Here is a 24,478-nt window from a genome sequence, read left to right on the forward strand (position 1 = left end):
CCTTTGCTCATCTCATCTCTGTAAGAGTTGCATGCAAAAACATGTGCTCCAACAGTTAAAAAAGCAGTAAGAGGTGAAAGACTCTTCTTTGCCTGCTGTTTTCTGCAACATGTCATTGGTGCGATAATAGTTCATTTGTGGTGGATCCACTATTATTAGCTGTATTGTGATGCTTACCTACTTATTGCAATCCAGAGGGACATAAGCCATAGCGTGACAAAAGCAGGACATACAGTCTCCTGGGCACACCCCACCTTAGAACATTTCTGGTATGAAAAGTTCAAGGATCTCAGGAGGAAGCTAAGGGTCATGCACTGATTGGAAACGAAGCAGTTCGTCTGCCCTGATACTTTTGCAGGTACAAACAGCATCGACAATGGGAAGGCGCGAAACCACTCCGGTACCATCACGAGAACAAATAATCATGAATGCACAATAAACAGAACGTCTGGAAGGGGCTTGATGTAAGCTTCCTGCAACTCCATTAAGAACCAACCAACCAAGGGTGGTGATAAAGCTGTAAGAGACTGACCACTTTTTGGATGCAAGCAAAAAATCTACCTGCGCTCAGCAAGGCTCACTTTCCACGCGGGTAAGCGTGCAGCTTAAAAAACAGAAAGGGCGGGGAAAGTGGGCAGGGCCATAGCTCTGCAGAAACGAACAAGCAAGCAGCAGCCGCCAATCGTTGGGAGAGGAGAAGAAGCAAGAGGCGGGACTCCGCTTTTCCAGCAACGCTGACGTCAGTCTTCCCCCCGAAAGGGCCTTGGGATTGGCTGGCTGGGCCACAGGGGCGTGTCTGACAGTGAAGCTATGAATGAGGGCGAGGAGGGGGCGGGGCAGGAAGTTGGAAGCAACGAGGGAGCAAGGAACAGGTGAGGAGGGTCTGGGGGGCCGGCGGGGCGCGGTGGGTCCAATCAATCCCATATGTCCAGGGTCTCCATATGGCCTCCTCTTGCCCCCCGGTCCAAGAACACAGCAGGAGGGCTGGTCGCCCGGGGGTGGACTAGATGACCCTTGGGGACCCTTCCAATTCTGTGATTCGCTCGCTGCTTCCCTCCCGCCCATCCCCGTCGCCTTCCTGGCTCCAAGGAGATGGGGAAGCGGCCGTGGCTGAGTGCTGGAGTACTGTATCCGCCTTGCATGTCGCTGGTTCAGTCCCCGGCGTTTCCGCCCGAAACCCTGCAGTGCTGCTGCCGGTCAGTGCGGGCTGTATTGACCTAGATGGAGCCGATGATCTGATCCGGAAGAAGAAGGCGGCAGCTTCCTATGCCTGGAGAGCTGCTGAATGTCGGTGCAGGCAAGGCTGAGCGACAGGGACGGGTGGCACAAAGCAGGTGGAGTGGGGGAACGCAGGCCTGGCGCCCATTGCAACCCTCCAGACTCGCTGTCCTGCACTGGAAACTCTCCAAGCTCCACCTCTCGCTAGCTGTTCACACATACATGCACACACATAACACGTGTTTTTGCCTGATTGCACGGTGGCTGCATAGGATCATAGAGTTGGGAGAAACCCCAAGGAACATCTCGTACAACGCCCTGCAATGCAGGAATGTCAACTAAAGGCCATTCAGCTTTGGTAATGCTGCTTCCTTGCACAGTTGGTGAACGTGGGAGGGGGGCGATCTGAGTATGTGCAGAAACTAGCCTGCTGCAGAAAAGGCAAAAAATGCATTTGTTGCTTTGCCCATTTTTGCTTCTGGCAAATGGCCCTCAGAATTTTGTATGGAAGGGAATGTGGCCCTCTCATTATAAAAGGTTCCCCAGGCCTTAATATAAGGCATAGCAAGTATAAGGCAGCTTCTATAGCTTTGAGGGTTTTCTTCCCTCCAACCAAGCAGTGCATAAATTTGATGAAATAAGTAAACAAAGGTTCATGAACCTTTGGGAGGGGTTGCCACTTGGAGAAAGAGCTCACTCTTTGCATTGCTAAAGATAGCTCAGTTGGTAGAGCAGGGTTCCCCAGGGTCTCTAGCTGTTGTTGGGCTACAACTCCCAACCTCCAGGTATAGGGTGGTATATAAATTCAATAAATAAAATAAATAAAATCATCCTTAGCTAGCAGAACCAGTGGTCAGGGATGATGGGAATTGTAGTCCACAAGCAGCTGGATACCCAAGTTTGGGAAACCCTGCAGTAGAGCCTGAGTTGTGGGTTCGAGCCCCACATGGGGCAAAAGATTCCTGCATTGCAGGGGGTTGGACTAGATGACCCTTGTGGTCCCTTCCAACACTACGATTCTATGATTTTAGGTCCTGGCTGCATCTTCCCAGCACCTTTAGTTTCCCAAGGACAGGATGCAGTAGATTAGCCTTTGCCAACTGGGTGTCTTCCAGATATTCTGAACTACAACCGAAGGGCTTTTTTAGTCTGGAATGCCTTGAAGCCACCAAGATAGGGAGGCAAGAGGGACCAATGCGCCCTGCACAAAGCAGCCGCTCCAGGTAGGAAGGAAGGTTGTCATCCAGCACCCTCAGCCCAGGTCAGAGCTGACGCTTTGCATGCAAAAGATCCTGGGTTCATTGTGTGGAGCTCGATAAACCAGTGGGCTGGTGAAAGTGGTTGCTTCTTTCCCCAGTGTTTTGCATTTGGGAAGCAGTGCAACAGTTGTGGAAAAATTGGGTCAGAGGCTTAAGGGAACCCACAGCCCCCATGAGCTCTAATCCACCCCAACTTTACCCCAAGGGCCACAGACTCTTCTTTGACAGCCTTCCGAGGGCCATGTGCTGGTGGTGGGCGGGGCCAAAGGCAAAAGTAGGAGGAGCCACAAGTTGTAAACTTTTCTACAATAGGCTAGTTTCTAGAAACACACACACCTACACCTACCTGTCTGTCTAGACAAGCAGGAGGCATTGTCAGCAGTGTTCCAAATTAGCCAGGCACCAGGCGCATTTTGCACCAGGCCACTTGCGACCAAGTTCAGACGCCTGGGTGCCAGGATGGCGCATGCCGTCTCCGCCATCTGGGGATCATTGGATCTGGACAGTTTTCACACACTAAAACCGCACCCTGTAGAATTCCATCAATTGTATTTAATCTGCACAATCGGAATGAATTCCAGGAACCAAAATGCTTTTTCTGTGCAGCCTGAGCAGGGGCAATGAACAATGTTTTAGTTAATTGTTGTAGCTTGTCTTCACTTATCCACCCCACTGCCCTGCTCTCAGTTTTGAAGAATACTCCTACATTAGGAACAGTCCGTGTCACCCTTAAGAAAAAGAGGTAGGAACTGGCGTGTGTGGACTGTCCCTGGATCAAGTGACTTTTCTTCTTTTAAGTTCTCAGAGCTCTTAACCTAGCTCAAGGTTGTCATCTGAACTAGCCAGATGTTTAACTGATAATCAATCACAGCCAGTTCATCCTTTGAAAAATAAGACTTTCGAGCCGTCTTGCCCAAGACACTCCATTTTGGCGACTGTAACCTTGGTTTAAGAAGCCATTGGTGCCTAACTTAGATGTCTGAGTTTCTAACGCTGCCAGCCTGTGTAAATGCTAGGCTAGATGGACCGACTTGGTGCAGGGCGGGTGCCCACATTTCTGATGCAACATTCCACACTCAAGGCGACAAAGAAAGTAGCTAGCCAGCCCAGCCCATTTCCCCTTCCTCTTTTTCTAACTGCAGGAGCAGAGATTGAAATGGGATTGCACGGTCTTTGGAGGTTCACACTATGGTGGAGAGGAGCTTGTGAGGGCCCAGTGTGAGAGGGCACAGCCTGGTGGGGAGGGACCAGGAGATCCGGTGGGGCTGGGGAGCAAGTGGTCCTCCCAGATGGAGTCTTGCGGAGGCACCAAAAGTTCCAGGGTGTGCTTGGGGTCCTCCATGGCGGTGGAGCCTGGTGCAAGATGTGACCAGGACTGGCTCCAATTCAGTGGGATTCCTTTCCTGGGCTTTCTGTATTTCCCTTTGGCACCACTGTTTGACATATACCCAAACCCCTGTGGTATACGTACTTGTGATATTGTGCCATATGTTAGCCTTTGAGGCAGGGGTAGCCAACATGGCAATTTCCACATAGTCGCTGGACTCCACTTCCCATCAGCTCCCAAACAGAATGGCCAACGACAGTCAGGAAAATGGAAGGCGGAGTTCAAAAGCATCTTAAAGGCATTAGGTCTCATGTTCTCGGATGCATTTGCGGGTGAAGGGCTAAGCCTATGCTTGCTTGCTGTTTTGTGGCAAGCTGATGGGCCCCAAAACAGTTTATGGAGCTGGCTGTGCTTTCTCACGGGCACTCTGCACATTCCCAGAGGCACTGCCGTCATTATTAATAATAACCTTTAGAGCAGGGGTCAGCAACCTTTTTCAGCCATGGGCTGGTCCATGGTCCCTCAGACCGTGTGGTGGGCCGGACTATATTTTGAAGGGGGGTGGGGGAATGAACGAATTCCTATGCCCCACAAATAACCCAGAGATGCATTTTAAATAAAAGGACACATTCTACTCATGTAAAAAGACGCTGATTCCTGGACTGTCCGTGGGCCGAATTGAGAAGGCGATTGGGCCGCATCCAGCCCCTGGGCCTTAGGTTGCCTACCCCTGCTTTAGACCTTGCAAATGCGATTTATGTGCACAGTCTGAACAGCACAATGTTGACTATCTGTGCTTGAGGTTCTACAGAAAACTCCTTTTTATTCAGAGTGGTAGATTTTGTGCATCCTTCTTATCTGTCCCAAAGACTCAGATTGGCTAGAATCACTTGTTTGAAAAACGTAAGTTGAGTGACTTAAGAGGAGATAGTATTGTGGACTTTAGGGGAGGGACAATGGGGCTACAGTTGTTTATTTTTAAATCTGGACCAATCACTGATGTGGGGAAAGGACTTAGGGGCGGGCCTTAGTTTCCCAGCAGCTAGACATCAGTTCTTCTCAGGGAGGCTCGGGGATTGGCTGCATGTATCGCAGGGGGCATTTCCCCATGTTCGAAGCTATGAATGGGGGAAAGAAGGGGGCGTGTCAGGAAGTTGGAGGCAGCTAGAAAGAGAAGCAGGTGAGCTGCTGGTGTTGCAGAAGGGCGGTGGCAGGGACTGGCTATAAGCTGGGAGGAGGCAGGCTGTGGGTCAGTGGCAATATGAATGAGCTTCCAGGATTGAGCTTTGCATGTAATTGTGAATTGGTGGGTAGATGTATCTGCCTTGTCAGTGGTGGAAAAGGTCCAGTTTGAAGACTGGGTGGTGAGATCTGACTGCAGAGGTTCTTGTGAACACATGAAACCGGTCACTGGGTGGAAAGCTGCCTGTGGACAAACGCCGGCTCCCTCGGCCTGAAAGTGAAATGAGCGCCACAACCCCATAGTCGCCTTTGACTGGACTTAACCATCCAGGGCTTCTTTACCTTTTACCTTTACCTTTACCTTTTACTTTTATCCTTCATTGGAGGTTTTTAAGCAGAGGTTGGACGGCCTTCTGTCATAGATGATCTAGCTGAGATTCCTGTATTGAAGGAGTCCCTTCTAACTCTATAATATTACTTCTTTATTATTATTATTATTATTATTATTATTATTATTATTATTATCATCATCATCTATAATGAATTTCATTCATTCATTTTGCCTGCTTTAGGTTTGATGTCTTCAATGCAACTTCAAGTTCGTTAGCACTGAAGGGTTAGTTCTGTATTAATGGCTCTTTCTCTTTCTCTCTCTCCCCAGTCTGGCAGGATGGTGGATCCCCAGTATGTTCTGCCCAATGATATTGGCGTCGCAATGCTGGACTGTGCCGAAGCCTTCCACCTCTTATCTGCGGAGGAAAGGCTGTACGCTCACTACCTGTCGCGGGCCTGTTGGTACGGGGGGCTGGTGGTGCTGCAGCAGACCTCCCCAGAAGCGCCTGCCATCTATGCCCTCCTCTCACGGCTCTTTCGGTCCCAGGACCCGACTCAGTTAGGCGAGGTGGCGCACTCACTCGGCCTCTCAGATGAGGAGTATCAGGTACTAGAGACAGCATGTGTCCTGCGAGGTTTGTCCATCCGGTTCTCTTCCACATTCTGGCTACTCAGCTGTGTTTGGATGATCACACTTACCCTATTTTTCGCTCTATAAGACGCACCAGACCACAAGACGCACCTAGTTTTTGGAGGAGGAAAACAGCAAAAAAATTATTCTGAATCTCAGAAGCCAGAACAGCAAGAGGGATCGCTGTGCAGTGAAAGCAGCAATCCCTCTTGCTGTTCTGGCTTCTGGGATAGCTACGCAGCCTGCATTCACTCCATAAGACGCACACACATTTCCCCTTACTTTTTAGGAGGGAAAAAGTGAGTCTTATAGAGCAAAAAATACGGCACTTAGCCAAGAACTGCACAACCTCCTCACCCTCCTCCTCAGCCCCCTTTCTTTGCTCTTCCTTTGAGCCGCAGTTAAAGCAAGAAGCATCCATCGTAGCTCCCCATTGTGTACGAACCAAAAAACTATGGTTGCCAGCTTCAGAACAAGCCTTGGTTAGAAGTCGGTTTACTGTATTTTTCGCTTCAAAAGACAGCACTTTTTTCCTTCTAAAAAGTAAGGGGAAAATGTGTGTGCACGTGGCTCCCAAAAGGTTGCCCAGAAGGGAATGTGGACCTCAGGCTGAAAAACGATTCCCACTCTTGGAACAGATTTTTAACAACATCTGGAGAGCCGAAAGGCTAGATTAAATTGTTTTAGTGGGGAGTTTCTAGAACTGGGCTAATTGGCCTGCAGGCAGACTGTATCCTTTGTCTGAAGGTAGTTATATGGTCTCTCTGGATTTATAGCTTCCCAATTCCAAGTTTGTAAAAAATATATATATATTATTTTTTGAGGGGTGGGATTTTAAAAAATATGGCTAAGGGGGAGGGAGAGGCTCTCACGACTGTTGCTGTTTGCAGGCCTTCCTGGTTTACGCTGCCGCCTTCTATGCCAACATGGGCAACTACAAATCCTTCGGGGACACCAAATTTGTGCCCAACCTTCCGAAGGTGAGTACAAGGTTTGCAGGTGTCTATAGTGGGCAGTGTTAGAAACTGAGACAAGAAAGCTAGGAGCTAATGGCTCCTTAAACCTAGGTTACGGGCGCTGCAGTGGAATGGAATGGAATTTTTGTAACAAGAATACAAAGCCGAAAATGAATGAACTGCCAGTAATATCTTGCGTTCATTTTTCACATGGTCTAGTCCTCATCTTAAGACTGCAAAAAAGGGGGGGGAAGCCATACATCCCCTGCCCACCCCCATGATATTCTTAAGAGGGTCTCTTCTCCAGTCTTCAGATTGCAGCTGGAAGTTGGGAGGCAGAAAAAGGTCCTCCTTTCCTTCCGGCAGTGGAAGTTTTAATCTGAAATCTTAGTACTGCACCCAGAGCTCAGAAACTTTTCTCATTAATGAAATTCCCTGTCGCAAAGTGCGCCTAGAACAATGGGAGTTTTTGAACGCTGGTGATGCAATAGGACATCTGTGAGAGGGAGGGGCCATTTATCTTTTCCAGCTAATTGGAATGCTCCTTTTATCTCACTGGTTGAGAGGTTGTGGAGGGGGCGGAGTCTCTCCTACGGATAGGTTGAGGCTCCATATCGACCTTTCTCACCCTTGGGACCCCAGAGGTTATCGGACTACAACTCCCATCATCCCTAGCTAGGAGGACCAGTGGCCAGGGATGATGGGAGTTGTATTTTGGGGGCTCAAGGTTGAGCGAGGAGGCTCCGTATGGTTCTGCTGGCATGCCACTGGTAATCCTTTCATTTTTGCCTTCCTGCCCTCAGGAGAAGCTGAAGCAGCTGGTGTGGGCGAGCCAGGCATTTGCGGACCACCCAAAAGAGATGGAGGCCCTGTGGGGCCGCTGTGCAGAGCGCATGTTCTCCCTAGAGCCGACACAAAAGCACTTGGGGCTCTGTGGCCAGGTACACCTCCCTTTTGCCTGTCTAGAATGTGCCCTGATAATGCTTCTTGTTTGCCATAATGGAGGCTGGAGAGAGGTGTTTGTGTTTGTAGAAACTAGCCTCCTGTGCAAAGGTAAAATTTACATTCATTGCTCCACCCTCTATTCCCCTGGCCAACCACTGCCATGTTGCCTCCAGAAGTTTATTCAGAAGGGACTGGGGACCATGGGCTGCTTCCCCGTTTCTGAAGCAGAGAGCCAAGCTCAACCCATCCGCATGCTCAGTTCTGGGGGGAAGTTAGCAAGTATCGCTTGATAATAATAATTTTACTATTTATATACTGCCTAGCTGACTGGGTTGCCTCAGTCGCTCTGGGTGGCTCCCAACAAAATATTACGAACAGAATAAAAGGTCAACCATTTAAAAACTTCCCTGTACTGGGATGTATTCTATAAGTCAAATAGTTGTTTCGCTCCTTGACATCTGATGGGAGGACGTTCCACAGGGCGGGTGACACCACCAAGGACGTCTGTTCCTTGTCACCTCACTTCTCGGAGTGAGGGAACTGCCAGAAGGCCCTCAGAGCTGGACCTCAGTGTTTGGGCTGGAGACACTTCTTCAGGTATACTGGGCCATTTAGGACTTTAAAGGTCAGCACTAACATTTTGAATTTGCTCAGAAATGTACTGGGAGCCAATGTAGGTCTTTCAGGACCGGTGTTACATGGTCCCGTTGGCCATTCCCAGTCACCATTCTGGCAGCCACGTTCTGGATTAGTTGTAGTTTCTGAGTCACCTTCAAAGGTAGCCCCACGTAGAGCACATTGCAGTAGTCCAAGTGGTTTTTTTTGGGGGGGTGTCCTGTTGCCCAGGGCAACTCCAAGGACAGGTGCATCCTGCTTATCCCGTGTTTCCTCTCTCCTCTCTCTAGGGCACATCTACTTACTTCTCTGGAAACTGCACCACGAAAGATGCAAAGCTGGCCCAGGACTTCCTTGATTCTGAGGTGCTGCAAGAACCCCACTTCTACACTGGGTTGAGAGGCCTAGATGGGCAACTAGTCTGAGATAGTATAAGGCAGCTTCCTATCCCCCATATCATGTCCTCTGCCCCAGTGGGCACACTGTTTACATCAAGGGAAGGGGCCTTATCGGGGCACCAGAGCTGGACACTGCATGCAGTGTCGCCCCCTGGTCAGTCCTTGGCATCTCACAGTAGAGTTGAGGAAAAACCCCATCTCAAACCTTGCGGGGCTCGATGGACAAATAACCTGACCAGGTGTAAGGCAGCTTCTTTGTTCGCCTGCTATAGAGGGATGTACCCTTGGGAAGAGCCCCAGGTAGCAGGTGATGGGAAAGACCTTTCTCTGCCTGAGAACCCCAGACAATAGGGCAGCTTGTTTTGCTTTTCACGGCTCCATCCTCTCACTTTCTTTTACTCTTTCCCCCAGAACATCAGTGCTTACAACACAAGGCTTTTTAAGACGAAGGTAGATGACAAAGTGAATTATGAGGTTCGTCTGGCTTCGGTGCTTTCAGATGGTAAGAGCATTTTTTTGGGTCGCATAGACCAGCCCTCTCCCCAACCCCACTCCTGGCATGCTCACAGCACTCCCTGCTTAGGGCCAGTGATTTTGGTGTTGTTGTTGTTTGTTGTTGTTGTTCATAGACCACCTTTCTCTTCCAGGTCATAGTCCAACACTCTAACCATTATGCCACACTTGCTCTCTAATAGCATTCCCAGATTACAATAAGCACATGAAATACCGTATTTTTTGCACCATAACACTCACTTTTTCCCTCCTAAAAAGTAAGGGGAAATGTCTGTGTGTGTTATGGAGGGAATGCCTACAGGTGGCATGCCTACGGATTTTCCTCCTCTAAAAACTACGTGTGTGTTATGGTTGGGGGGTAATTTGAACCTTTTGAAAGGCACAGTTTGAAAATACCTGTCTGTCAGTGCTTTCTCAGAGAAGAAGATGAGTCCTCCATGATTGTAAAGCAACCCATCAGTTAACTCACCTGGGGAATATCCTCCACGTAACCAGGTCGGAGGAACTTCTCTAAACTTGGAAGTTTTCCTTTGCCAGTACTTGTTGAAATCAGTGGTGCTGACACAGGGCAGGTATCTTAAGGTGTGGCTGCAGTTGCAATACTGTGTGCTTCAGTTGCAGTTCTCTAGTTGCCTGCCTCCGATAGGAAGCTGTGGAGCGGGAGAAAACACTAAATAAAAGGGAAATTGAAATGTTCAAGGGGTTGGCGCAGTTCCCTTGTTGATGGTTACAGAATCTAGGACGGACTTCTAGTTCAGAAAAAAAGTGAAAACACGATAGAGGTGAAAATGTTTGTGCATGGTGTGAAAAAAGTGGAGGTTGTGTTATCTTTCATTATTACTGGAACTCGAAACCACCCAGTGAAGCTGAACGTCTAAAGATTTGGGGCAGGCAAGAGGAAAATACCATATTTTTCGCCCCATAGGACGCACCGGCCCATAGGACACACCAAGTTTTTTTGGGGGGGAAATAAAGGGGAAAAAATTATTTCCCCCCCAGGCACTTGTGGGGCCGGCAGCGGGGAGAAGCACTCTTCTCCCCGCCGGCGGCCTGCAGACCAGGTCCGGGGACAGCGGGAGGACGCGCTGCGCCTCCCAGCTATCCCCGGAGCTTGCGAGGCTGGCGGCGGGGAGAAGCACGCGTCTCCCCGCCGTCAGCCTCCAAACCACATCGGGAGACAGCGGGATGGCGGCGTTCCGCCTCCCCGCTGTTCGCCGACCTTGTGGGGCTGGCGCTGCGGCTCTCCTGAAGCCTGGAGAGCGAGAGGGGTCGGTGCGCACCGACCCCTCTCGCTCTCCAGGCTTCAGCGAAAGCCTGCATTCGCCCCATAGGACGCACACACATTTCCCCTTCATTTTTGTAGGGGAAAAAGTGCATCCTATAGGGCGAAAAATACGGTACTTCTTCACACAATGTGTGGCTTTGGAGGGTTACAATTAAGTGGCATATACATTTTACAAAATAAAATTAATAAATGAATAGTTGAAACTATGGCATTTGCTCCCACAGGAGGCAGGGATAGCCACCAACAAAAGAGAGCAGACAAATTTGCAGAGGATGCTCTGCCTCCCCTGTTGGAGCCAGGATGCCTCTGAATGCCAGTCGCTAGGAGTCACAAGTGTGGAGAGTTGCTGCTGCGCTCATGCCCTCTGTGTGGCCACTGCGAGGAGGAGAGCAGGCTGGAGCAGATAGGCCTTTGGCCTACTCCAGCAGGGCCCTATTGTGTACTCATTTGCAAATTGGAAACCCAGGCAGCTTCTGCCAAGGCGGGGAGGGGGGGCTGCCCTCGGCTGCGCAGCCTTGTTTAATCCACGCTTGGGACTTCCTGCACACGCCCCCCCCCCGTGCACCCCCACAGCCCTTGCAAAGTTTACCTTCCTCCCCTCTTCCACCCAGATTCTCAGCTTGACGCTGACATGTCGGCCAAGATTAAATGTTTTGAGTTTGGTGGCTGCTTCTTCACTGTGACACGAGGAGATTACTCCCCGCTTCTGGAGAAGGTTGTGGAGAACTTGAAGAAAGCCCAGGTGAGGGGCAAGGGGGTGGGCTTTCCTGGCTCACCTTGGACTGCCCCTGTGATGGCAGGGAACTGAGACCCCAGTGCAGGATTTTAAGCACTGCTTCAGGTTACAGGCAGGGAACATATGTGGCATGTTCATTTTTGTTGGCAGCTGGACCTTTAGCAACACGTGTGACCCTAAGTCTTCAGCATGCGTTGGCCTGTTCTCTTCGAAGCGTATCCATGAGGTCTAGAGACCTGTTGTTGCTGTTGTCATTTATTAAATTTACATACTGTCCTATTCCCACAGTCCTCAGGGCAGTTCACAACATAAAATCTCAATATGAAAACACAAAATACAGTGGTGCCTCAGGTTACAGACGCTTCAGGTTACAGACTCCGCTAACCCAGAAATAGTACCTGGGGTTAAGAACTTTGCTTCAGGATGAGAACAGAAATCGCACGACAGTGGTGCAGCAGGAGGAGGAGGCCCCATCAGCTAAAGTGGTACTTCAGGTTAAGAACAGTTTCAGGTTAAGAACGGACCTCCAGAACGAATTAAGTTCTTAACCCAAGGTATCACTGCACATAACAAAAACAACTCAATAATTTCCCCTCCCCAATATATTTTTAAAGGGCATTGGGTTTCAGTCAGTCCAAGGCCTGGTTGAAGAGGAACGTTTTTGCCTGGTGCTTAAAGGTGTATAATGAAAGTGCCAGGCAAATTTCCCTGAGGAGAGCATTCCACAGACGGGGAGCCACTGCAGAGAAGGCCTGTTTTTGTGTTGCCACCCTCCGGACCTCTCAAAGAGGAGGCACATGAAGAAGGGCCTCGGAGAATGATCTCAGGGACTGGATAGGTTGTTATGGAAAGACTCAGCCCTTGAGTATTGTATAAACCACAGCTGAGATTATCCAGAAGTTGAATGCTGTGGCCACTGCTGACCTGTTCCATTTGACATCTTTCCTTAAAAAAATAAAATAAAAAGATCAAGGCATATGAGCAGCTGTGTTCTAGGGGATTGTGGGAAAGGCAGGTAGTGAGAATCGAAGGCTGGGTGAATCTGCCTCAGGCTGGTTGGGCCTGAGTCCAGACCCTCTCCTCTTTCCCTGCTAGCGACACGCAGCCAACCCCACGCAGGCGGAAATGCTGTCTCACTACGTCGCCAGTTTCACGCAAGGCTCCATCGTGGCTCACAAGGAAGGCTCCCGCTGCTGGATTCGCGACAAGGGGCCCATCGTGGAGAGGTGAGTCTGGGGGGCTGCACAGATCAGTGGAGTCTCTTAATCCAGATTCAGGGTGTGTTCTGAATGAATGCTGCTTCCCAGGAACTGGGAAATTAGGGAGTGTTACCCCACCCTCCCTTGTTGATTGGGGGGAAGAGTAACAGTTGCCCCAGGTATAGCTAACCTAAAGAACCTCTCTCTCCCCACCATTTATTTATTTATTCATTTGTGTCCACAGCTATATAGGTTTCATCGAAAGTTACCGAGATCCCTATGGTTCCCGTGGGGAATTTGAAGGTACTGTATTAGCTCAACATCCGCATTCCCTACCTGCGAGTAGTACGATCTCACGCTAGTCGTTGACCATTTGATGCCCTCTTTTGCTTTCCCCGTCTCTCCCCACCCCTGCCCTGAAGCCCTCTCAGTATAACGATAACAATGATTAAAGTTCCCAGCATTATTGTTCTCCCCCCTTGCCTCCCCTCAACCCCCCCCCAAGACACAAATTATATTTGTTGGAAGCAGCCCAGAGTGGCTGGAGTAACCCAGTCTGATGGGTGGGGTACACATAATAAAATTACTACTACTACTACTACTACTTTGCCTGTGCAGGGGGAAGTTTGGGGTCTGGGCTGTTGGGTTAGCCTTAACCTGGAGACAGGGCAACCTCAGATTCAAGGGCCAAATGCCTCTCTGTCTGGCCCTTGAGGTTCACCCTCCCCAGCTCTCGGCCTTTGCTAGCCCTGAATTGCACCTTCCTTGAATGTTTTTGCCTGGCTGGAACTTGTCCATGCACTCTGCTAATGCCTCCTGCTTGCCTGGAGGGAGGGCAAAGAGGGGTGAGTGTGCGCATAAACTAGCTTACTGTACAAAGGTAACTTTACGTCCATTGCTCTGCCTACTTTTGCCCCTGGCCCTGACTGCCCCAGCATGTGCTCCCCCCCCAAAGGGAAAGCAGCCCTCTGGCCAAAAATGTTTCCCCACCCCTCTCTCAACGCATCACCCTGCTCTGGGTGGAGACAGGATTGGAGACTTGGGGAGGATGCCATCTCCGCATCCAGTGAGGGGGATGTTTCGCCCCAGAAGGGGGACATACGGGCTGCTCTCTCTTTCCAAGAGACCATAGAATCATAGAACTGCAGAGTTGGAAGGGCCCCTGGTGGTCATCTAGTCCAACCCCCCTGCAGTGCATGAATCTTTTGCCCAACGCAGGGCTCGAACCTACCGCCCTGAGCTTAAGAGTCTCACGCTCTGCCAACCGAGCTATCCACAGATCGTCACACCAAAAGTCTTTTCTGCTCTTGCAAGTAGAATTTGGGGACTATTTCATAGGCTTGGCCTATGGGGAGACAACAGCCAAGAGACATGTTGGTGAGATGACCATAGAATTGTAGAGCTGGAAGGGACCCCAAGGGTATTCTAGTCCCCCCCCCTGCAATACAGGGATGGGGGTGGGGCCAGAAACGGAGGCCCTTAAGACTGGGCTTCCTCACAGTGCCTCTCCACCCTTCCCCCCCCACCAGGCTTCGTTGCGGTTGTGAACAAGGCCATGAGTGCGAAGTTCGCTCGTCTTGTGGCGGCGGCTGAGCGGCTGCTGGAGGAGCTGCCGTGGCCTCGCGCCTTCGAGAAAGACACTTTCCTGAAGCCCGACTTCACCTCGCTTGACGTGCTGACCTTTGCCGGGAGCGGGATCCCTGCCGGCATCAACATCCCAAATTGTGAGGATCTGGTCGGTGGCAGGTTTGGGGGGGGGGAAGGTGGCAGGCCGCGGGGAAGGGCTGCCAAATCCCCAGTATTTCCAGGCGGGGAGGGGGGAGACCTTGAAGAGTCGCTTCCTGGTCAGATGGACACAGTACAGTGGTACCTCAGGTTACAAATGCTTCAGGTTACAAACACTTTGGGTTACAGTGTTTGGAAGTAGTACCTCGGATTAAGAACTTTACCTCAGGATGAGAACAGAAATCATGCAGCGGCAGCAGGAGGCCACATTATCTAAAGTGCTACCTCAGGTTAAGAAAGGTTTCAGGTTTAGAACAGACCTCCAGAGCAAATTAAGTTCTTAAACAGAGGTACCACTGTACAAATAATCAACTTGTTGTTATCCTACCTTGACAAGACGGCCGCAGGAGAAACTCCAGAAGTGTTGCCTTGAAGTGCTGCTCACAGGGCTGGCGAAACCCTCATTTTCTCCCTTCCCTGCCATTGACGGGGCCTGTGAAAAGGACTATGAAAATACCAAAAAATGGGTGGGAGAGGAGGAAAGACTCCAGGGTGAGATCAAGGGGCCCAAAGCAGCCCAGTGAGAACACAGCAGGTTCCATGACTGAGGGACGGTAGGGTGGGGGGCAGGATGGAATGGAGTATCCTGGAACAGGGCCAAATTAAATTCTTGGTCAGCGGCATAGCTTCCTAAATTGGACTATCGTCACTGGGGAAACAAAATACAAAAGTGTGCCGGAAGGAATAGAGTGACAAGAGGAGCTGGTGAGAAGTCGGTAGGAACATACCCCTGTCCTAGCACAGGCCTAAACATAGCTAGAATAACAGGACCAGGGATTGCCATTTGGTAAGTGAATAGGAAGAGGAAGCGAAAGTTGCTGACGACCCAAGTAGGGCGATTGAATCTGCGCTAGCCCTTGATGAACAGCAGTGGAATAACTGCTCAAAGGTACTGTTTGAAGCATCTTGTATGCTTCCTTGTGGGCATTGGTGGGGCTGAAGGAGTCTCCTCCCAGTGAGAGAAGCACTTGCTGTTTCAAATAGCCCCTTTGAAAGGCACTTTAAGGCAGCCCCTGTGATCCTGATGCGAGGTGTGGTTGATCCTGCTAAGCACGAGGCTGGAGTTCATGGGAGAGCTCAGCACACCCCCAGCTCAGCACTAAGCAGGATTACCTCCCGCCCATGAGGAGGAAGAGCGATCCCACTTGACCCGGGTGTCAACAAGTGGGCTTCCCTGCTCTGCAGTGTCGCTTGCAAAACATCGCTTTTTCTCCCGGCCTTTTGAGTCGTGTGGGGGGGGGAGCAAAGCCTGTGATTTGCAAACCAGAGGTGCAAAGTGGAGAAGCTCTAGCCCCGCAGAACCCAGTTTTAGCAGATCCTGCCTTTCTCCCCCTTTCCCAGATGATGACATCCGCCAGACGGATGGCTTCAAGAACGTCTCGCTGGGGAATGTGCTGGCCGTGGCCTACTCCACGCAGAAGGAGAAGCTGACGTTCTTGGCAGAAGAGGACAAGGTGTGTGTGTGTCTGGGGGAGGGGGTGTATTTTTGCGGAGGGGCAGGGAAAATGGGGTGGGGGGTTGTTGCAGGAGTGGGGCATGCAAGGACAGTGGCGTAGCGTGGGTTGTCAGCACCCGGGGCAAGGCAAGTCATTTGCGCCCCCTAACCCCTAACCTGCCACCGCTGCCAGCTTCTTCTTGCTGTTGCCTGGGCTGGGGTATTTACGGTAAGGTAGCCACGGCGGCGGCAGCGGGTCCGTGTCAGGTGATCTGAGGCGAGTTGCCGCTGGCGCTGCCGCCCAAACGACGCCGCTTGCCCGGAGGAGGAGGAGGAGGGAAGAGAGGCGAGGAAAATGCAACATGGCCCAGCAGCTGCATCAGCGGCGGCAGGGCTGTGAGGAGGGGCTGTCTGGCGCGCCCTCCGCAGCGAGCGCTGAGAGCCGCTGCCTGCCGGATGCCTTCAGCCCGGACGCGTGCACAGCTCGTCGGTTCCGCGAGACATGGGGCTCTGCTACAGCCTGCGCCCGAGGCTCTTTGGCGACTCCGGAAGCGGTGAGCGCCCCCCCAGATTTTGCGCCCAGTGCGGCCGGGCCCCCCTGCACCCCCCACACTACGCCACTGTGCAAGGATTCTTCACTGATTTTGAATGCATTTTTAAAAATGCTTGTCCCAAACTCTGGGGGGAATAATGAAACAGCCAACTTTATTTATTTACAAATCCTCTTGCAGGATCTCTATATCCAGTGGAAGGGACCTTCTTTCGAGGTTCAAGTTGGACTCCATGAACTCCTGGGTCACGGCAGCGGGAAGCTCTTTGTCCAGGTGGGCACCTAACCCCTTCCCCCCAAAAAAACCAAGCTTTTGAGGATATCCAAAGCAGAAGAAATTTGGGTGTCAGAGGACAGAAGCCATTTCAGCCTGTGTTGCACAGTCTCAGGAAGGCAGATGAAAGAGGGAAACCTTGTATTATGCCCCTTAATGTATTCCATGGGTGGGCTCCCCAGCTAGGAAAAAAGTCAAAAGCTTTTGCTTTTCCTTTGGCCAGTTTCATATTGCACGCCAATTTACCTGCAAGTGCAGCATGCAAAAGTCTCCGGGGCGATTCCTCAAAATTTAAGTTGACCGCCAGCTTCCAGGATTTTGCAATTTCTCGCCGAGCAGCCCATTACATGAAAGTCATTAACGTTTTATATACCCATTCCTCATGACCCCCCTTTCCATGCTCATTGGGAATAAGAAGAACCAATGGACTTTACAGTATTCATTCATTTAAATATCAAATTCCAATATGCAGCTATTCTCAGGGAATCCCAGCATATCTGTATGAAAGATGCTTGTTGCCCACATTCCCTCCAACAATAATTGCTTCTGTCCTTCATTATGAGCAGCCTCAGTTTTGGAGCACTCTCTCTTTTGTCCTGGCAGGATGACTCGGGGGCCTTCAACTTTGACCACGAGGCAGTGATCAACCCAGAAACAGGAGAACAGGTAAAGCCTTCACATGTTTCCTGTGAGGATTAGAAGGGCTTGAGACTTCTTAAAGAAGTAACCCCCCTTTTTTTTATTGTCCTTTGCACCATTTGGGCAGTTCCTGCATGAGACCTAGAGTTCAGTGTCCTTTGAATCACAAGTTAGTTCTCTTTTTAAAGAAATAGGGGAAAAAGGGCACCGCAGGTTTCTAGCCCTCATGGTGGAACAGATGAGTTGGAAAGCACATGTTTGCTTAAGTTCTAAATTCCGGAATAGAACTTGGGAGGATTTTTGTGGTGGTGGAGGAAATCAGCCCCCTGTGTAGCTCATGGCCCTTCCCTGTAACCAAGAGATGCAGAATAAATTATAATGATTTGTATATCTTACACTGATATACAGTGGTACCTCAGTTGTTGAACGTAATCCCTTCCGGGAGACCGTCTGACTTTCAAAATGTTCAGTAACCGAGGCACAAAGGGCGGCCTGCAAAACCAATAGATAAAATTGGGGGGACGGGGACGCAGTGGAAGCCATTCAACTTCTGAGGCGCGTTCGAAAATGGAAACATTTAATTCTGGGTTTCCGGCGTTCAAAAACTGAAACGTTTAGCTTCTGAGATGCTCGAAAACCGAGGTACCACTGTATTATTCTACAATATAGAATGTGGTTTTTCGCTTCCTCTCTGTGGGATCAGCATTTTCCCCCTTAAGGTGCAGAATTCATGTGACAGCTATTTTATTTAAAAAAACCTAACCCTACTTTTTAGCCCAAAATGCTGGAAGAGCAACTTTAAAATAACAACAACAACCCATAGCCTCCGGCTTAAAAACTAGCAGGCACGACACACAAGGAAGAAGGGAGGAGGAGGGAGGAGGGGGAAAGCAAGCCCATAGCTCTGTTTTATGCAGATTCTGGCTGACTTAGAGAATCAACCCCCGCCCAACGATCTGGTCCAGAGCAGAGCAGGTGACCATTTAAGATCAGGAGGATAAGGCTGCTCCTTCCCTCAGACAGCTGACTCAGTTCACTTGTCCAAGACACCCGCAGCTGTCTGGCCCTTCACTCTTCTCCTATCCCCATAGATTAGAAGCTGGTACCGAGGCGGTGAGACATGGGACAGCAAGTTTTCGAACGTTGCATCGAGTTACGAGGAGTGTCGGGCCGAGTGTGTGGGGCTGTACCTGTGCCTGAACAAGGAGGTCTTGGGGTGAGGACCTGAGGTAGCAGCGGCATGTGGGGTGGGGGGGGAGGAGAACCACAAGATGGCGCCCTTAGCAGGCAAGACCCCCAAAGTCCCAGGCTGTGGCTGAGAGGGGCTTTTATTTCAGATAATAAAGATTTTAAACCGGGACTGGGAAGCCTTTTTCCGTCTTGAGGGCCAGGTTTCCTTCTGGGCAATCTTTTGGGGCCTGCATCCATGGAGAACCAGTGTGGTGTAGTGGTTAAGAGCGGTAGTCTCGTAATCTGGGGAACCAGGTTCGCGTCTCCGCTCCTCCACATGCAGCTGCTGGGTGACCTTGGGCTAGTCACACTTCTCTGAAGTCTCTCAGCCCCACTCACCTCACAGAGTGTTTGTTGTGGGGGAGGAAGGGAAAGGAGAATGTTAGCCGCTTTGAGACTCCTTAAAGGGAGTGAAAGGCGGGATATCAAATCCAAACTCTTCTTCTTCTTGATGGGCATGGCCAGAGGCAAAAGGGGGACGGGCAGTGGATGCAAGTTTTACCTTGTTAAGGTCAGCTGGTTTCTACATCCACTCTTCCCTGCCCATCCAGGACAAGCAAAAGGCATTGTCAGAGTTCAAGGACAAATTCCCAGCCAGGCTAAAAGTCTCAAGGAAGGTGTGAAGCAGGCCTGGTGAGCAGGTGGGACTTGTAGAGAGTTCCAAGGGCCACATAGAGAGTTCTGGAGAGCTCCATTTGGCCCCCTGGCCTGCATCCTTGTTTTGGACAAAACTATTAGCTCTGGGGAAAACTTGACTGCTAAGTTTTTGTTAGGTTGTTTTTTTTAATGCTGCCTTTCAGGACATTTTATTTATTCATGGGGAGAATGTATGTTCCTCCCAGCTAGCCAAAGTCATCGTACAATATTTAAAAGGCAATTTTTACCAAGGCAAGAGAGTTAATAGCTCCCACCTCAGTTCTCTGACGTTCTGGCTGCCCCCCTACAACTTGAATCGCCAGGGGGGGAAAGGGCACTTTGCAAACCTGGATGTGTTTTATTATGAGGCGGTGGCAGCCCTGACCCCCCTCCCATCCCTTTTGCTGTGATAATCCTTCCTCTTCCTGCTCTGCCCACAAGGATCTTTGAACTGGAAGGAGAAGATGCTGAGGATGTGATCTACATTAACTGGCTGAACATGGTGCGTGCCGGGCTGCTGGCGCTGGAGTTCTACACCCCGGAGTCCGGAACATGGCGGCAGGTGCGGTCCTGATGCTGGAATGGGTAGAGGAAAGATATCCCTGGGTGGGAAGGAGAGAGGCCTGTGGCATCAGGGGAATGGCAAGTGGGTAACCTTTAAAAGGTACCCCTGCCCGTACGGGCCAGTCGTGTCCGACTCTAGGGTTGTGCGCCCATCTCACTTAAGAGGCCGGGGGCCAGCGCTGTCCGGAGACACTTCCGGGTCACGTGGCCAGCGTGACGAAGCTGCTCTGGCGAGCCGGCACCAGCGCAGCACACGGAAACGCTGTTTACCTTCCCGCTCTAAAGCGGTCCCTATTTACAGTGGTGCCCCGCAAGACGAATGCCTCGCAAGACGAAAAACCCGCTAGACGAAAGGGTTTTCCGTTTTTCGATGCACTTCGCAAGACGAATTTCCCTATGGGCTTGCTTCGCAAGACGAAAACGTATTGCGATTTTTTTCGCTCCCCCCCTTTTTCTAAGCCGCTAATAGCCTTTTAGCTGCTAAGCCGCTAATAGCTGCTAATAGCGCTAATCCGCTAAGCCGCTAATAGGGTTGCTTCGCAAGATGAAAAAACCGCTAGACGAAGATACTCGTGGAACGGATTATTTTCGTCCTGCGAGGCACCACTGTATCTACTTGTACTTAAAGGTGCTTTTGAACTGCTAGGTGGGCAGGAGCTGGGACCGAAAGACGGGAGCTCACCCCGCTGCGGGGATTCGAACCGCCGACCATACAATCGGCAAGTCCCAGGCACTGAGGTTTTACCCACAGCGCCACCCGCGTCCCTGGGTAACCTTTACCCACCTGGTAAATTTGGCCCAGAGGAAAGGTTATTTCCCTGCCCCCTATTGTCTGTCTGGACTTGAGAGTCATTGCTTCACAGTCTCAGTTGAGAATTCCTTGTCTCCTCGCCTCTCCTTTTTAAAAAAAATAGATTTTATTAAAATTTTGAAAAAGGAATCCAAAAATTAATATCCAGTATCGTTTTTCTCTCAAAGGCTAATCTTAATTAAAACACAGACCAGAAAGAGATAAGAAGAGAGAGAAAGAAAAAAAGAGAGAAAGAAAGAGGGTAGGGTGAAACAGAAAAAAAAGAACTCTATGTATAATTTTTTCAGCACACCAACTCCAAGATAACACCCAACAAATCCACTTTCTGTAAACCAACATTATATTGAGTCCTCAAACCCAAATACCATTTGGGTTTCTTTCTCACGCAAAAAGTCTCTAAGAAGTTTCCAGTCTTTAGTAAATGTTGGCAGTGACTTTTCTCTGATTAAACACGTCGACACCTCGGCTAAACCCAGTCATTTCAACAGCCGCTCCTCCATTGTGGGTAATGGCGAGTCCTTCCATTTTTGTGCGTATAAAAGTCTTGCCGCTGTAATCCTATATTGAAGTAAAGCTCCTTTTTTCTAAATGGCATTGTGTTGCCTTCCTGCCCCGGCAGGCCCACATGCAGGCGCGCTTTGTCATCTTGAGGGTTCTCCTGGAAGCTGGCGGGGGGCTGGTATCCCTGAAACACACCACAGGCAGAGACGGCAAACCCGATGCAGTGGTGTCCCTGGACCGCAGCAAGATCACCACAATAGGGAAACCTGCGCTGGAGCACTTTCTCCGCAAACTGCAGGTAAGGGCCAGGGAGGGAAGGACGGACCCAGGGTCTCTCTTACCTTAGGGGGGGAGAGAGGCTAACCCAGCAGGGTGCTGCTCTTCTGTTCCAAAGGTGCTGAAGTCCACAGCGGATGTGGCGGGTGGGCGCACCCTCTACGAGACGTACTCTGCGGTGACGGACGAGGAGCCCCAGCGCTTCCTGAGCCTGCGCAAGACTGTGCTGCTGCGCAAGGAAGAGCGCAAGTTGTTTGTCCAAGCAAACACCCGCCTGGAAGGTAAGAGCAGCGGTGAGCATATCTCCTCGGTCAGTAGAGCACATCTTAAGCTCAGTGTCAGGGAACTGACATCGGAGCCAGAGGTGGAGGCAAGGCTCCCAAGCGATGCCGGAGAAGGGCCCAGCAGGGAGAGAGGGAGCTCATCGGCTGGGGAAGGAAATCAGCGTAACACCAGGGATAAAGGGGGGGGGCAGATAGGGGAATTGGTGAGGGGGCTCCAGGACTCCTGGCCGGAGACCAGCAGGGAGAGCACAGGTCCTCCGCTACCCACACCCACCCTGCGCAGAAGACTTCTGTGCAGGGAAAGTAGGCGTAGACTTGGCGTCAAAGAACTTCTTTGCTGGAAGAAGTTCAAGAAACGCCCACTGACGGATTCTGCTAGCAACTGAAACAGCCACGAAGTGAAGGGCTGTCCCGCCAGGAAAAGGTTCAACCAGGCAACCTAGCCAGGAGTGGCGGCAACTTACGCACGAGCAACCCCATATAACCATTACACTCAGGGTCGTGGGTTTGAGCCCTGCACTGGGAAAAAGATTCGTGGATTGCAGGGAGTTGGACTAGATAACCCTCGGGGGTTGTTTTAAACATCCTTTTCATTTCATTATATATCATTTCCCAGTAAGCTTTAACCTTACTACAAGACCTACACATATGATGTTTAAAATAACCTTTGTAAAAACAGCAACCCAGAAGCTTTTCTTTTGGGAATTATAGGGACAGAACTACCAAAAATGTATAGAAACTTTTTTATGTATGCTGCTACAGCGGCAAGAATGTTACTTGCCCAAAAATGGAAAGAAGCAGAAGTCCCAGCAAAGGAGGAACAGATACAAAAACTTATGGGATAAGCAGAAATGGTGAAACTTGCCAGAAGAATAAGAAATCAAGATAACAAATCTTTTATAAAAGAACAGAAATGGTTTATTGAATATTTACAGATGAATTATAAACAGATAAAAACATTGGCAGGGTTATTGTAGTAACCTTCAGTTTTATAAGAGTATATATTTAAAGAAGATGAATAAATGAACAAATTAAGTTAATTTGGATATGCAGAAGATAATAAAAATAAATTTAAGGAACCGCAGAAAGTGGGGGAAGGAAGAAAAGTTTTGAAATGTCAAAATGATTGTAGAATTAGTGAAATGTAAAAAAAATTGCAAATGTATGAACTTAAAAAGTATGAATGAATGAATGAATGAATGATGCCCCTGGGGAGTCCCTTCCAACTCTACCTTTCTGTGATTCTATCCTCCTCTGCTGGGTATTTCCTAGCTCAACTGATTCAGTTGTTAAGCGAATCTTGCTAAGGTGGCATCATAAATATTGGTTTGCTTATTTATTTTTAAAGTATCAGAATTTAAGATTAATTTAACTGTGTAGGATTAAAATCCAGGCCCACTTAAGGTTGAAAATTATTTGAAAATTAAGGGAGAGGATTTGTTGAATCAATAATTAGAAAATGGAATACAAAAAGGGGAGGTATGAGGAGGTCGAGGAAGTAAGTTATAAGAAAATAAGGGAATGAAACTTTACATGTTTTTAAATAGTTTTTAGTTTTTGTATTTTGTTGCTTATATTTGTTACTTTTTGTGTTTGTGTTTTGTTTTTTATTATTGTCTTTTTTGTTTAATTTTTGAAACCTCAATAAAAAAAAGAATCCAGGCCCACTTTTGGCCTGCACGGCCATTTCCCCCAAACCATGCCCACCTGCCCATCAACTGGTGTCCCTGGTGAGGTCAGCTGATGGGTGGGAGGGCAGGGTTAAATCTGGCATTGGCTGTGCATCCCATTCCCAGAAGGAGAAGATATCCTCAGCTGAAGCAGCAAGATTTAATCCCTGCTGACATGCTAATGAGCAGGGGTTAAATCCTGCTCAGTTTCAAATGCTCTTAACAGTTCCAGATGCTTTGCAACAGGAGCTGTCTGAAGGCCTTCATATGTCCAAAAGGGCAGCGGGACAAGTGGGGGTGACTGTCTACAAACAGCCAAAGAGGTTATTGCAGTGCTTTGATGCACTTTGAAGTCCCAGCAATTGGGACGTCAAAGTGACCAGCTCCTGGTGTTGTAGTGATACCGGGTGATTGATAGGTGGGTCCACCTGTCAAATTGGACCCACTAGGGAGTGGCGAGATAATGATACCCCTGAAAGAGCATCACCCATCTGGAATGGTCTATCTACTGACTTTGATCATTTCTCCTCCTCCTACCCGCCCCTTTCCAGGTAAAGATGTCGTACTGGTGCAGTACGAAAGCAGTGCAGCGGGGCTCATCAAATCTTTCCGCGACCGTTTCCGTGAAGATGCTGAAGTCCTGGAGAAGTATCTGTTGGAGATGGCACAGGCTGATGCCCATTTCTGGGAATCCTGAGCCCCACAAGGCACAAGGGCCCTGGCTTCCCCACACTCAGCTCCCTTTGCCTGCCCATCCAGGCACACCAGGCCGTTTCTGCACCTCACCCGTCTCTTTCGGAAATGTGGGGTACAAGTGAACAAGATTGCCTCTCTGAAAGCAGTCGGCCATCACTCCCCACCCCCCGGAAGGGCCTGCGGTGGCTCCAGCCCTCCTGTTGTTGCACCTAAGGGTTCAATAAACCTAGCTTTTATAAAGTGTGTGAACTTCCTTTCTGCTTTCCCCCCCTGCTGTACTCCTGTCTAACTGGTGGGGACTGAACCCAGTGTGGGGAATAATGCAGTCTGATCCGGCTTCCTCAGTTCTGCTGTGTTGATAATCAGTGTTGGGGAACCTCAGGGGCAGAATGCATCCCTCTCAGCTTCTCTAAATTGGTACGTTGTACACTCTGGAGAAGTCTGGGAGACTGTTGAAGCTGTCTTTAACCCGATGGGACTAAGAAATTAGTTGTTAGCGAGCTGCTGCTTGTTTCCTCAGGGTGCCACAT

The 24,478-nt window shown here is 49.8% G+C and overlaps 1 protein-coding gene across 2 annotated transcripts; it reads left to right on the forward strand.

Moving 5' to 3' along the window:
* The first annotated feature begins 797 nt into the window (after positions 1 to 797).
* DPP3 (dipeptidyl peptidase 3) lies at positions 798 to 24,188 on the forward strand. Of its 2 annotated transcripts, none has more exons than XM_081891458.1 (18): positions 798 to 872; positions 5,648 to 5,926; positions 6,841 to 6,930; positions 7,710 to 7,847; positions 8,757 to 8,831; positions 9,276 to 9,366; positions 11,274 to 11,404; positions 12,494 to 12,624; positions 12,842 to 12,900; positions 14,127 to 14,321; positions 15,724 to 15,836; positions 16,549 to 16,641; positions 17,245 to 17,307; positions 18,372 to 18,496; positions 19,588 to 19,708; positions 21,141 to 21,320; positions 21,417 to 21,579; positions 23,804 to 24,188. In XM_081891458.1, exons 2-18 carry the CDS (start codon positions 5,657 to 5,659, stop codon positions 23,947 to 23,949), a joined length of 2,184 nt encoding a protein of 727 aa, XP_081747584.1. In that variant the 5' UTR covers positions 798 to 872; positions 5,648 to 5,656; the 3' UTR covers positions 23,950 to 24,188. The 2 variants fall into 2 exon arrangements, with proteins under 2 accessions (XP_081747584.1, XP_081747585.1); XM_081891459.1 differs by lacking the exon at positions 798 to 872 and adding an exon at positions 4,865 to 4,984.
* Positions 24,189 to 24,478: the final 290 nt, after the last annotated feature.

The sequence above is a fragment of the Podarcis melisellensis genome (genome assembly GCF_964234715.1).
Source record: "Podarcis melisellensis genome assembly, chromosome: 16".
Taxonomy (NCBI): Eukaryota; Metazoa; Chordata; class Lepidosauria; order Squamata; family Lacertidae; genus Podarcis; species Podarcis melisellensis.